The sequence below is a fragment of the Mirounga angustirostris genome, unplaced genomic scaffold (genome assembly GCF_029215605.1).
Source record: "Mirounga angustirostris isolate CCGP_5_RB_7025 unplaced genomic scaffold, mMirAng1.0.hap1 SCAF_7, whole genome shotgun sequence".
In the NCBI taxonomy this organism is placed as follows: Eukaryota; Metazoa; Chordata; class Mammalia; order Carnivora; family Phocidae; genus Mirounga; species Mirounga angustirostris.
Window position 1 is genome coordinate 105,369,579 of NW_026991715.1, and position 13,273 is coordinate 105,382,851.

Sequence of the window (13,273 nt, forward strand, 5' to 3'; positions counted from 1 at the left end):
GTTCTGTGTTCTCTTTTCCCCCAAAGACAAATCAACCTTTGAGAGCCCAACTCAGACCTGACAGAAAACATAGTTTCTTGATCATTTGTGGGGAAGGTTCAAAATACCAGGGTGGCCTCCCCGCAAAAGGTCTGTGCTTATTGACGGTGAGCTTTAAGTAAAGAAGGCAGGCTGAGTGACTTGTTCGCCTGCACGAAGTCAGGAGTCTGGGCACCAGGATTCTTCCTCAGGGTGGGTCTCTGTTTCACAGATACTTAGTGAAAAAGAAGCCATTTAATCAATGTGCGAACAGAACTTGTCAATATGTTGCAATTTGGGATTCATCAGTATTAAAATAAAGTAGCCCTCCTGGAAGAGTAAATAAAGCAGGGAGGCTTTTGTTCTGATTTATACAAAGCCAGCGTGGTCTGTGCCTCAGTTTCTCACCTTAGAATCGAGAGTAATGATTTTTGACATGTGTGTGATGGCGTATTGAAGGAATCACTGAGATAATGTCTATTAAGCACTTGATATTACTGGGAAAAGGGTCTTCTATGACCTCAGGGTATGTATAAATTGACACCTCAGCAAGTAATCTTTATGATCGTTAATATCTATTAAAAATCTTCAGAGGTCCTTATAACTTAGAGAATACATGAGTTTTAGGATGCAGAAATCTTAAAAAATTAGTTGTAACCCATCAAAGTATAAATTGGTATACATTTGGTAAAGGATACTTAGGAAGTATAGGTATCAAAAGACTTGAAATATGCATATTCTTTTATCCAAGAATTTCTCCCAAGTGTTGTTCATTACAGCACTTCTTAAATCTGAAAATTTGCGGCGGGGAGGGGGGAAGCATACATCCTCATTAACAGGGGATTTGTTACAGAAATTATGGCCATCTATATAATGCAATATGTTACGACCCTTAAAAAGAATGAGGTGGCTATAAATATGTATATAACCTATATTTATTTAAAACAATATTGTGAAAATGTCTGAAAGCATATATACTAATATAAGTAATGATTGTATATGAATAGGGGTATTACGGGGCTTTTTTCCTCTTCTTTGTGTTTCTTTTGTGCTTTTTATACAATAAGAATGTATTAGTTTTAGATTTAGAGAAACAGTAAAGCTGTTTCCATTTTAAAAAACAAAAGCAAGTCACTCTTAACTCTTTCTTCCTGCTCTTGATTGCTTTTGCTTCTGGAAGAGTTACTAATTTCCAAATGTACATGGGTTCTTTGTATTCCAACCGACAGTCCTCATGGTCTTCCCTCTCTGTGTTCCAACATCCTGGGCTCCGATCCTATTTCCAGCTCACTTTCTCTCTCCAGTCTGTGCCTTGCAGGCTCCCCCGGGCTCCACTCCTTGTAAAGAGGACTTAGTCACACAGGCCACCTAGTACTGCTGACTGCATCTTTGGTAGAGAGAGGTAGTAATTCCTTCACTTGATTTTTGAATCTCAAAGTTGTTGCCACACATCCAGAAGTTTGAAGACTACAAATAAGAAGTCAGGGCACTGTTCAAATCCAGATTAGAAATTTTCCTTTGGCTCCTTATGTTGGTAAATTCTGCCCATGTTGGCTTCATTCTGACACCCTTCTGGTTCAGTGACAGCCTTCTGCAGTTCAATGAGCCTCTTCCCAAACCTCTCCTGAGCCTCACTGGCTCCTGAGGCAGGGCTATGGGGTGTACAAGCATTTCACATTGGAAGCAGGGCTCCGCTTGCAAGGGATTTGGTTTTAGGTTTCTTAGGGAGTGCATCCCAGAATACCGTTCACGCACTAAACGTCTAGGAAGATAATGAAATATCCAAGTGGCTGGAAATGCAACAAATTTCTTCATTAACCATATTTCTGGCTCTTGTTTAGGTTTGAGGTTGATTTTTTGGTTTATATATTTTAAAGTCAGTCTTAAAGATAGGTTTGTGAAGATAACTTGCTGTTTTATTGTTTACCTCTGGTTGTTAATTTAGTGACTGAGGGAAAAATGGGGCCATTATGGAACAAAAAGGCTCGCCTAACACATATGTAATAACTCTCATGCCCAGAATGGATCTGCCTTGAAGGGAAATGCTCCGCTGTTACTCCTTTAGTTCAAATATAGAGTAGTCACCAGGGAAGCTTGGAGACCCAGGTGCTGGTTTTATCATTGCCTCTGCTATGAGGTTTTATTTATTACTTGGCATAGAGTCTAGATATTTGTTTGGACATTAAATGGCAATAGAATATAAATATTACCTTCCTAATATCTGCATTTCTTTTTATTTCCAGTCAAAATGACATCATGTCACACAACCATTAAAAAAAGGAAATTAAAACCCCAGAAATATGTTAAAGCGCTGCAGTGAGTTGCTGAGCTATAAAAGCAGGGAAACTCTGCGTGCTAACATTGGAACGGTACCGAAAGCGCTTTTCCTGCGCTGTTTGGGAACACAGCTCTCCAGCCCCTCATTTCCATTGTTTCCAGGAATACGTATTCGAGAAGTTAAGGAGGATGGAGGAGTGATTTCTCTAAAAAGAAACTCTGAAAAGAGAAAAATCCATTTTCATAACTGAGAATGCATCCTTCTTGACTACATGATTTTAATTTGCAAATAAATCCCCTTAAAGAGAATTTCCTTATTTGATGTGTTTGTGAAGTGGATTAAAAAAAAAAAAAGACTAAAGGCATGAAAAGGCCACAAACGGCATACATATTTAGTTAGGATTTACTCATTACTAGATGTTCTGAATGGATTTTGTAATCTTTTCATTAGTATTAGTGCATAAAATCGAGTTGTATTATTTTAAATGTTCTTTGCATATAGCATTTCATGTTGCATGGACATTTGGACACTGCAAACAATAGTTTTGTATAATCAGAGCTGTTCTGTCTTGACCAGGACCTCAGTTGAAGCCCAGAGAAGGGCTCTGCCTAGATTGGTGCTGCATAGAAAGTTACTGGTTTCCTTTAGGGGAGCCTGAGATTATGAGATTGAGAAAGTACCCAAAGCCATTGATAAGCAGTTCCAACATAAGGCCAGATCTAGGAGTTTGATTTTTTTTTTTTTAAGATTTATTTATTTATTTTAGAGAGAGAGAGTGGGCGAGAGCATGCATGGGAGAGCGCGGGGGAGGGGGAAGGGAAAGGGATAGAGGGAAAGGGACAGAGAATCTTAAGCAGACACCCGGCTGAGCACAGAGGCCAATGAGGGGCTCAATCTCAGGGTCCTGAGATCATGACCTAAGCTGAAATCAAGAGTTGGTTGCTTACCCGACTGAGCCACCCAGGCCACCCAGGCACCCCTGATTTTTTTTAACCACTTAATTAACTTTTACTCTTTGAAAAGTAATGAGTTGGATGTCCCTGAAATGCCAATATATCATTTATATATATATGCCCATGCATATATCACCTGCTTTCTACCAACCTCCACTCCCCAGCGACATATAGCTATGAGTGAGAGGACTCTTCGACAATCTCAGCTGATACATCTGCCCTGCAAGCTTGCTTTCCTGTGTAGAAGCATTTGCTCTTGCTTTCTGTGCATTTGTAGGAAAGTTCCAGACTCACTGTAGCATATGCACACAGCTGTATGGGGTCCAACTGAGCTTACTCAGCTAACATGTATCTATCTCCAAGTTTAAACAGGACAGTGGAAAACATCTTGAATTCAAATGTCTGTGGCTCCTCAATCCTCTGATTGCCCTTAAATCCATGTGTCTTATGAAGTGTAGTGGGACCCTAGGGCAGGCTTCCTGCGAAACTGGAGCAGAGGTGGTGACCCACCATCTAAGCCTCAGGAAGGCAAGAGGGTACACTTCTGAATGGAAGGAAGCTGCGTTCTGACTCTACAGAGTAATTCATCCCTCTTCTGGGGTTGGATTACATATACCTTTCAGGAAGTTTCTTTTCCAGGGCTTTTGGTGTTGCGACACAAAACAGTTAATTCCTACAAATAGCCGTCTGGACACATGGTAAGCACTAAAAATGATGATTGAATCAATGGAGAATTTACTATCTTGTGGAATTTTTCAAATGCCTACATTGCTCCCATTCTATTCTGATGATTTAAAAATTGGGCCTTTTTAAATTTGGGATTACAGATTTTTCTAAAGCTCTGAGCTTCCCTTATTCTGCTACTGTCCCTGCCTGGTTTAGGATGACACCCGTTGCAGCCCTTTTCAGAGACTGTGGACTAGGTGTTTGGAAGAAGAGTCACATAATGCTCTCTCATCCTTGCATTCCTTTTGTAGTTTATAGCTTCATCTGTTTTTTCTTTTTTCAACCTGAGATGCTCATGCTTCTTTATTTGTGGTTAATTATGCTCAGTTAAGTTTTTTTCTTTCTCTACTAGATTCTCGGAATTGTCCCAAGTTTTAGGGGGAAAAATTGATTAGTCCCATTTCTACTGGTGCCTCCTGAGCCCTGTGCTTGAATACAATGAGGTCACTTTGTTGAAGGATTAACTTTATATTACATTCTTGCAGAGTAGACGTATGTCCCTAAGGTACGACTACCCCCACTGATGAAATAAATATACCATTCTTTATGATTCCTCCTCGTTACCCTCTCTGTTGATTTTCAGAGAGTTTATGAATAGTCACATATTTATACAACTGGCCAAAAGTATACTACTTATTTTTCTTATGGTCTGTAATAACCTATGCAAGGTTATTAAAGGGTATACAGACCCCTTTTAAGGCATAGTTTCTTATGTCATTACTTTATACAAGGAGGTCAAATTCCATCTCAGCAACAATCTCTTGCTCTTAACCTTTCCCTCCGATTATAAAAGTAATATATGTTCATTGTGGAAAACTCAGAGAATACACAACACAAAGAAAAGGAAGAAAAGCACTTTAAGATCCACTTTTTTTGAAATAACTACTGTTAAGCCGTTTATACACACACACTTTTTTATTCTATGTATTTTCATTTTCTAAAAAGTAATCATATTATACATATGCTCTTGTAATCTGCTTGTTAACCTAGCAATATATTATATGTCAGTAAATATTCTCCCCCCACATGGCATTGCTTTTGAGGACTGTATCATATTCCATTCCATTGGTATGCCATGATTTAATCATCCTGCTCCCTAGACATTTCATCTGTTTTTGTTTTTTGTTTTTTAAGTAGCAGTTTTTATCAGATGGACCTTCTCACTCAGGGATCAGTTTTTGTCCTCTGGTCAAAGCAATCAGAGAAACCATCAGACACCTTTGAATTGAAGACAATGAGCTTTGTCTTGCATATTTTTTGTGCTATCTTTGTCTACAGCACTGGACCATGCCATTGTATTATTCAATACCTAAATTAGGGGCAGGATAATGTATTTAAAAGTATGAGTGTAGAGCAGATCATAAAGGCATGGGAAATAAATTAAAAGCCTTTGTCTTACTATCTGAAATATTTCCCCTCACATAGTATACTTCCATAGAGTGGATGCTTATTTTCCTTTGAATAATGGGTTTAATATATCTAACTCAATTACTCTTTGTGGCAGCAGAATGACTTCTCCTCAGCTCTTTAGCTATTAGTTCCATATAGATATTTGAATTGGTTCTTTTAATTGCAGATAATAGTGTTGGTCATTCTGCTCTGAGTTGGCTGGATGGACAGAGAAGCACATCCTCCCCCCATACGTCAGACAGTCATTCATTTAACAACCACGGGTTTCTTGACACAGTAGGAATTAATTCATTATGCAAACAATCGAAGGAGCAGGTCAACAATTCAAGTTTTATTGGTGGCTTAGACTGAAAAATAAAACCAAGAATTAGAATTTTCAAGATGCTGAATTATGTCTCCAGATATTAAAATGATACATTTAATTGTCTAAAGCTATTTTTTATGGTTAAACATCTTTGATGGCAATTAGTATTATGGGTGGGGGATGGATGTGATACATAACTTAAACCTAGGTGCCCATTCCTGTCCCTTTCATGCATTTCTTGATTAAATACCGTGGGTTTTACGAGTAACAGCTTCCCTGCATAGAGTTCTATGGCTTTTTCTCTACACATCTAATTTGAAAAAAGAATTCTTCTCAAGGGTTTAGAAAGTAATTCATAAAATGGGAGGGATAATAAATATTGTGCCTTAACTCATATACTAGTATAGATAGAGAGATTTGGTACACCTGGGTATAATTTTAGTTAATTTCCGCAAGAGACAGGTTGAAAGTTTACTGTTTGGAAGCGGGGGAAGAGGGGGAGAAGATGTCTAAATCTCATATTTGCAAAAATGATTACATTGTCTTAAATGAAAATGCTACTCTATTAGCAACTTCAATAAGCATTGCATTTGGGAAAATATCTTTTCAATAAAAAGTTACCTGAAGTTCACTCCAACTTAAAATATACAAGTGAGGAAAAAGTACTTACTCTGATTTATGTGTCTTTTGGTGGTGTAATTATTGGCTTTTTACTCACCTGTGTAAAACAATGTACTTTTGTAAATGGATTTCTGGCCACTTTACGCAGCTTTTTTTTTTTTTTTTTTGCCATTTTTTTTTTCCTTACATAAAAAGTAAGCACTGTCAATCAAGGAATTTTAAGGTTTATTTCCTCTTTAGAAATGATTGATAGCCTTTTAGATTTACAAGTTGACAAGTTAAAGGGTTCTATTGGTATAATTATGTACTAAATTCACAGTCTTTCAATTTAAATGTCCTTTTAAAACCACAAGATTATCATACCTGTATTTTGAAAAGTGGGCCAGTCAGTTTGGGTTGGTATACAAATTGCTTCCATTAGCCTTGGGACCTATTTGAATTTAATACAGTTTTTTAAAGTTAGTAGTAGTATGAATCTTACTTTTAAAATTTAGGTTAATGGAAATGCATTTTAAGTAAAGCATGTGGCAACTTGTTTTCTAATGTATAGCTAAATGTCAGAACTACAAAGACTGTCTTTTTACTCGGTATGGTAGAAAAAATGTGGTTGAAAACATTAGTTACGCTAAAAAAGAAAGGAAGAAAAACACTCACCCACCCACCCGTCTATTACTTAAAGGATATGGGGGATGTGGGTAGAGGACAGAGCTGCCATCTTTTCTTGGTCAGATGAGGAAGGCTGAAGATATTTCGTATCTTGGGAAGAAATTTTGAAAATTATAGACCAGAGTCCACTTCGTATCGCATTTAATTTAAGGCTGCTTTGGAAGAGAGTGTAGACAGTATGGGTACAATAAGGCCCATTGTCTCCAAATATTATTACAGGTTTGCTCTTCTTCTAGCCTTTTTAAGAATTTTTCTTGGAGACCCAGCTGCTCTAAGCTAGTGCTCCCCAGAGGCTGGTCTTCTTCCTGAAATAATATTGATGTTGGTCAATGAGTCTGTCATTTTAGATGTGAGGGTGTTGTATCAAGGGTATTTTCAACACCTATCACCTTGCAGACTCTATCCAAGGGTAGAATCGGCTTTCTATGCTGAGAAGATCCTGTCTCCCTGCCTCTCACCCCATTCTTGTGGGCTTAATGGCCACAGAGGCACTGAGATGTATCTGCTGAGGTCTACTAGACATTTTTCAGTTAAGCAAGTACTTGTCATTCTCCTGCTGTTTATAATCTATAGACACCCTCAGACAAGCCTTTGAGTGTTTTGACCTGAGCTTCTAACTAGTGAATCCTAAAACTTCACATCAAATGCCATTTCACTTTCTGTTTTTGATTATGTAAGGAATATAGAATTTGGGCAGAAGAACAGAGTCCGGGGCCTGCTATTAATGTTCTTTTGAGTGAATCACTGCCCGCCGTGGTAAATAGCACAAGTAGATGGTGGAAATGTTCAGCAAGGCGATGGTGCATCTGATCACCTCATGATCGAATTCAAAAGTATAAATTAAACTTTGGACTTCCAGTTATTTCCACACCATCAGTGTTATGGTCTGTTTTCTTTCCTGAAATTGTTCTAATCATGTGACTTCTTCATTGCAGCACTCAACGAACCCACCATCGATTATGGTTTCCAGAGGTTACAGAAGGTCATTCCTCGGCACCCTGGCGACCCTGAGCGTTTGCCAAAGGTCAGGATACCTCTTTTTTTTGGGTTATAGTCTCTGGACACTTGGGCTTAAGTGATGAGCAGAAAACTTTGCTATTGATAAAAATTAGTTCATAGATTAACAACTCAATATTTGAGTTGTTAATTTGTGTGTTTTGTGTCCTTGGTACTCTAAGGTAAACAATACCAAGAGTAGCAAGCATTTATGTGCCAGGTAGTGTTATACTTATTTTTACATATATTATGTCATTTCTTCCTTTCAAAAGCCCTCTGAGGTTGGTACTGTTACCTTTATTTCAGAGAAGAAAACAATCACGCAAAAACAGGTTAAATCATTTGCCCAAGGTCACATAGCATGTAAATTGCTAAACTGGGCTACAAACCTATACAGCCTGGCTCCAAAGTCCAGGTTATTAGTCACTGCATCACACCAACTCTCAAGAGGAAAAAGAACACTGCCTTTCTACTATGTGAGGATTTATACTTATCCCCGGTGCAGCTAGAGCTCAAAAGAAACATATTGGCAGATCTTGCAACTGGACAAATAAGACAGAGCCTCTTACCACCAGAGGCATCCTACTTAACTGGAAATACGGTACAAACGTGTGAGAAATTAAACAAAAATTCAGGACAGAGTGATACACGTCATGCAGCAGTACGTTGTTAGTTGCCAACACAGAAGGGAGGAAGTTTACATGTATTGACTTCTCTTCTGTACCTGTTGTCAATGCCCCATCTCTGTATCCGAGGACCGTGGGCCTTGTGGCAGAGAGATCATCATACACGACCAATGACAACGGGAAGTATTAGGTACATTTAAAATACAACCCAAGTTCTGCGAGGACTCAGAGTAGAGGATAGTTAAATGCCAGAGAAGTTCAAAGTACAGAATTAGTGGGACTACCATTCACCATTTATTGACAGTAAAATGAAGTTTCATTTACTACATAAATGAAAACTATTATAAATTAAATGAGTAGATGAGAGGTGCTCTCCTTGCCAGAGTAAGGCTAGAGATACGTCCTTTCTAAGTCTGTTTCTCCTCATAAAACACTTACAAAAATGAAGTTGGCCCCCTTCCTAGCTCAGCAGACTTCTTTGGGGGATCAGTTTATCATCACATCCTCCCTGCGAGCCTGGTGCCCTGGACAGCAGAGCCACCTGTGAGAATAGGCCTTTCCCAGGAGAAAGGTGTCCCCCCAACTGATGCAGAGATGAAAGGAGCCAGTAGGGGAGGGGAGGACCCTACCTGACCGAAGAGAAGAACTGTGACCAGCAAGAGAGGCTCTTCTCTGCCCAGACCTGGGGCTAGAACCACACAGTCTTCGGTCTCAACCTTCAGCTTCCCAGCATAGCCTTCTGCCCAGTGCTGTTCACCTCAGTAAAAACTCACTGCAGAGGAAGAAATCGTATGATGTGTCAGTCTGTTCATATCCTTGTCTTTGAAGCAGGCCTTCATCCTACACATCCTTCTCTTTTACCCTGACTTAGTCTTGGGGAGCAATTAAATAATCTAACAGTAATAGTGAACAGCAATCTCTGTCTGGAGTGTAGATGTGCCTTGGAGAGATTTACTTTTAAGTTCCTCTGTCCAGCAAGAACCTAACTCCCATGCATTTCCTGAGGGACTGTAATTGGTAATTTTATAGCGCAGTGATGTAAACGACATGTGTCCACCTAACGGTCAGTGCCTTAGGTGTCTCAGTAGTAGAAAGAAGGCATGGCCACAATGCCAGATTTTTCTTATTTTCCATTTAGGGACTTTACATTTGGCATTTGATGGCTCTAGAATCTGCTAAAGGGACTTGAGAATCAGATTGGCAGGTGTGAGACTCAGAGCAAGGGCACTTACTAGCTATGTAACGGGTCAAAATTCTTTTTTTTCCCTCCAAGATTCTTTACCTCTCTGTGCCTCAGTTTCCTTCTTTATCAAATGGAGATGGGAATATTTTCTACCTTTTCTGGCTGTTATTTTAAAAACCACTTATTGAGCACTCAACAAAAGGCGGCTACGATTATTTGCCAGTTGAGTAAGAGTGGCATTGTTGCTTCGGGGGGCCCTTCCATCCAGTCTCAGCAGAGCAGTTGCATGGGTGATTTATCTTCTGTGCCTCAGTTTCTTCATCTATAAAGTGGGGACAATAATCGTGCTGACTTCATGGGGATCACGTAAGGATACAAAGAGGTACTCCTGCAGGTGCCCTCCAGCACTGTTCTCTGGCTCACCATTGCCTCTCAGTAAATATTGATCAAAAAACAGAAGATAAAGCTGGTTTGAAGGTTGAGGTCTAAAGAAGTCAGGAAGTACTTTTCTTATTCGTAAAGAAGTAAGAGAAATAGGAATATAGGACTGAGTTTCATGTATTTTTAAAGACATTTTTACAGTCGCACATTACATTCAGAAATGGTGAGCAAACAGCACGGATACGTGTCACTTCATCCCCGGTGGCCCGATGGTGGAATTCCCAGTCCTCTTTTCCTGGGTTTGGGAGGAGTCATCAGGACACAATGGATTTGTGTGTTAAGGAAACACTCGGCCGCCTGCATCTAGCCACCGGACTGTGCAAGGGCTCTGGCTGGAGCCCACCCCAGGAAGCTCTCTGTGTGACTCAGATCAGCGGGGCTGTCCTCCTGGCTCCGAATGTTAAGGTGGAGTGAGAGTTCAAGAGCAGGGTCAGGAAGTGGCGGATGGAGCCAGCTTGAGGTATTCCTGTGCACTTGGGAGATTTATACTCCTGCTGTCCATTGTTAGGGGGATAAAAATGGGCTCTGCCTTTCTTAGAATCATGGTCAGTGTTTGTCAAACAGGAGAGTTTCAGTGAGCCATGGACCACACACCTTAAAAAACAAACTGCACTTTATTAAACCCATGTGTTTGTGAATAGACAAAGCTAGATTCATACAACCACCCACATATTCTGTCAAATGAAACTGCTCCAAAGCCCAAGCAGACGGCTCTCCATAATAATATGCCTTTGTCTCCCGGCTCGTGCTTTTTCAAAGAACTTGTGCATGCTTTGTTTTCTTGGCGCCCGACTTATGAGAGAAGTCGAGAAAGCAGACATCATTCCCATTTACCAAATGAGAAATCAGGAGCAAGCTGGATCCTTCTCCGTAAATCATGCTGTCCCTGAAAGTCACCATTAGTGATAGTGGCCGTATGCACAAATTTCAAATACTGTAATTATCCTAAGCCCGGGTGTGTTTTGGTTTCCTTTTTCATCTGCACAGGGAGAAGGGTGGGCTACGATTTTAAATGGAAGCGTTCTGTTCTGTTTCATTCGGACTCGCCTCCCTCTCTGGAGCCTGGCAGGAGGGAGAGGAACATGTGACGAACTTTGGGGTGAAGCTTGACTCTGCGGCTAGTGTAGAGGTGAGGGGATGGGGACTGCGGTCAGTCAGAGCCTGTGAGACGCTGGCCTGCACGATGCATTCCAGAAACACTGGGCCCGGAGTTCTCTCTGTTTTGAAGGCCAGAGGTGTCTCCATCCCCTTCCAGTTGACTGCAAGTTGTCTTCCCGAGTGGTCAGTGAGCAGGAGCACCGAGGTGGGCAGAGTGGGCAGGGCTTGTGGCCTTGCGTGGGTTGGCACCGGGTCCCCGGGCACGGGTGGTGCTCCGTCACGCCTCTGCTGCACCCAGCGCTGCCTCATCCAGGTGCTCGAAGAGCACAGAGGTCGAGAGAGTGGGCTGTCCGCCCAGATGCACGTGGAGCTTGAAAACCAGATCCACCGCTCTGTGCAGTGACTTGGCCTCTCCAGCCTGTTGCTCCTTCTTCACGCCGTGGCCCCGCAGTGTTGCTGTTGGGCACTGGGGAGAGAATCTTGGCAAAGGGGCCTCTCCGGCAGCTAGCCTGACTTCAGCACACGGAGGCTCCAGTCCCTGCAAGGTGGCTGCTCCCCATTCCACGGGACTCAGAGTTCCAGATGGCCGGCGACTTGCCGTGACCTCACAGCTAGCCAGTGGGAAAACGAAAATGTGAGTCCTTGGGCTTGACCGCCTCACGGTTAGCGTGTGGCCACATTCCCACTTCGCCTTCAGATCTGGAAAGCCAAATAATCCTGTCTTGAGGTGACTGGCTCCTCTCCCCTGTCCCTTGCCTACACCTCACTCCTATCCTACTTAAACTCTTGCCAGCTTTCTCTCATTCCCCCACTGAGAGGGGCTGGCGTGGGGACCTCCACAGGGCAAACGTTTTTTTCTGCGAGAGCCAGTCCCTCTTTTAGAGAAAAGAAAGCAGTTTGCGAAAAGTAACAAAGGCGGCATTTGTGTATTTTGCTTTATGGAGCTGAAAATATCTGGTAAATTGATCCAGTGGGAGTAATAAATACACATTACTTTATCTTGTTCTTCATGTCCTATACCCCTGAGCCTTGATAGAACAACACCACTTAATAGACTTAAAAAAGAGTAATTACACTCATTGGTTGTGTGATTTTTCAGCCCTCCCAGCCCTGCCTGACCTTCTAATTTAGCTCACCGTGTCTAACTAATGCATTTATATTCATCTTTTATGAAGCATGTATAGTAGAGAATTGACTTTAGAGCCTTTTTCAAGCTGTCCTCCCAGGTCTCCAATCTGGTTAGTAGTGAGGAGAGGGGGAGCTATCCATCTCTATACATACACGTGTATAGATAACGCATACACATGGCTCATGGCATTTTTTTTTTATCCTTTATGAAACATAATAAAAAGTATTTATTATATTTTTACTTTAAAGCTTTTATACAGTCTAGCATTATTTACAGCTAAACATGCAGGCAAAAGATGCGAGTGTTTTAAAAATGATTACTGTTAATGTTTCTGCTTGTCAGAAGTGCTTAAATTTTCCTGCACTTTGTCTAAAAACTTAGTACTGTTGCCTTTTAAGAACAACACATTTAAAAGATCTTGCAAGTCAGATTTGCAAACACTGCTGACAGTTTGTGATGAATGATATTGCAAAATTTGCAAGATGTTTGTCATTTTGCACAGCCGACATATTAAGGAGCGGATTAAGAAATGCAAAACCCCTATGGAAAACAACCATCCCAAACAAAAACCAAAACAAACCTCAAGCAAACCTTGAACCCAGAGAGCACACACACCAGAATCTCTCACCCGGCTTTTCTCTCCCAACTTCCCACTCAGCCAGTGGAACCCAATTGTTCTCAGTGCATTTTCTCTCACCATATGGTCTCCTCATTACCATACACTAAGAGTCCATATGGGAAACTTGTGAAATGAACTGTATTCATTTTAACTGCCAGATGAGCAGCCTTTTGCTTTGCAAGCTTAGCTTAAGTCATCTGCTGTC

The 13,273-nt window shown here is 41.0% G+C and overlaps 1 protein-coding gene across 6 annotated transcripts in view; it reads left to right on the top strand.

Moving 5' to 3' along the window:
• Positions 1-13,273, top strand: part of EBF1 (EBF transcription factor 1) — a 397,553-nt gene that overhangs the window by 354,284 nt on the left and 29,996 nt on the right. For all 6 annotated transcript variants that reach the window (XM_045901995.3, XM_045902000.3, XM_045902007.3 and 3 more), the window contains one exon: positions 7,912-8,000. In XM_045901995.3, coding sequence (XP_045757951.1) covers positions 7,912-8,000 — 89 coding nt within the window. The remainder of the gene's footprint in view (positions 1-7,911; positions 8,001-13,273) is intronic.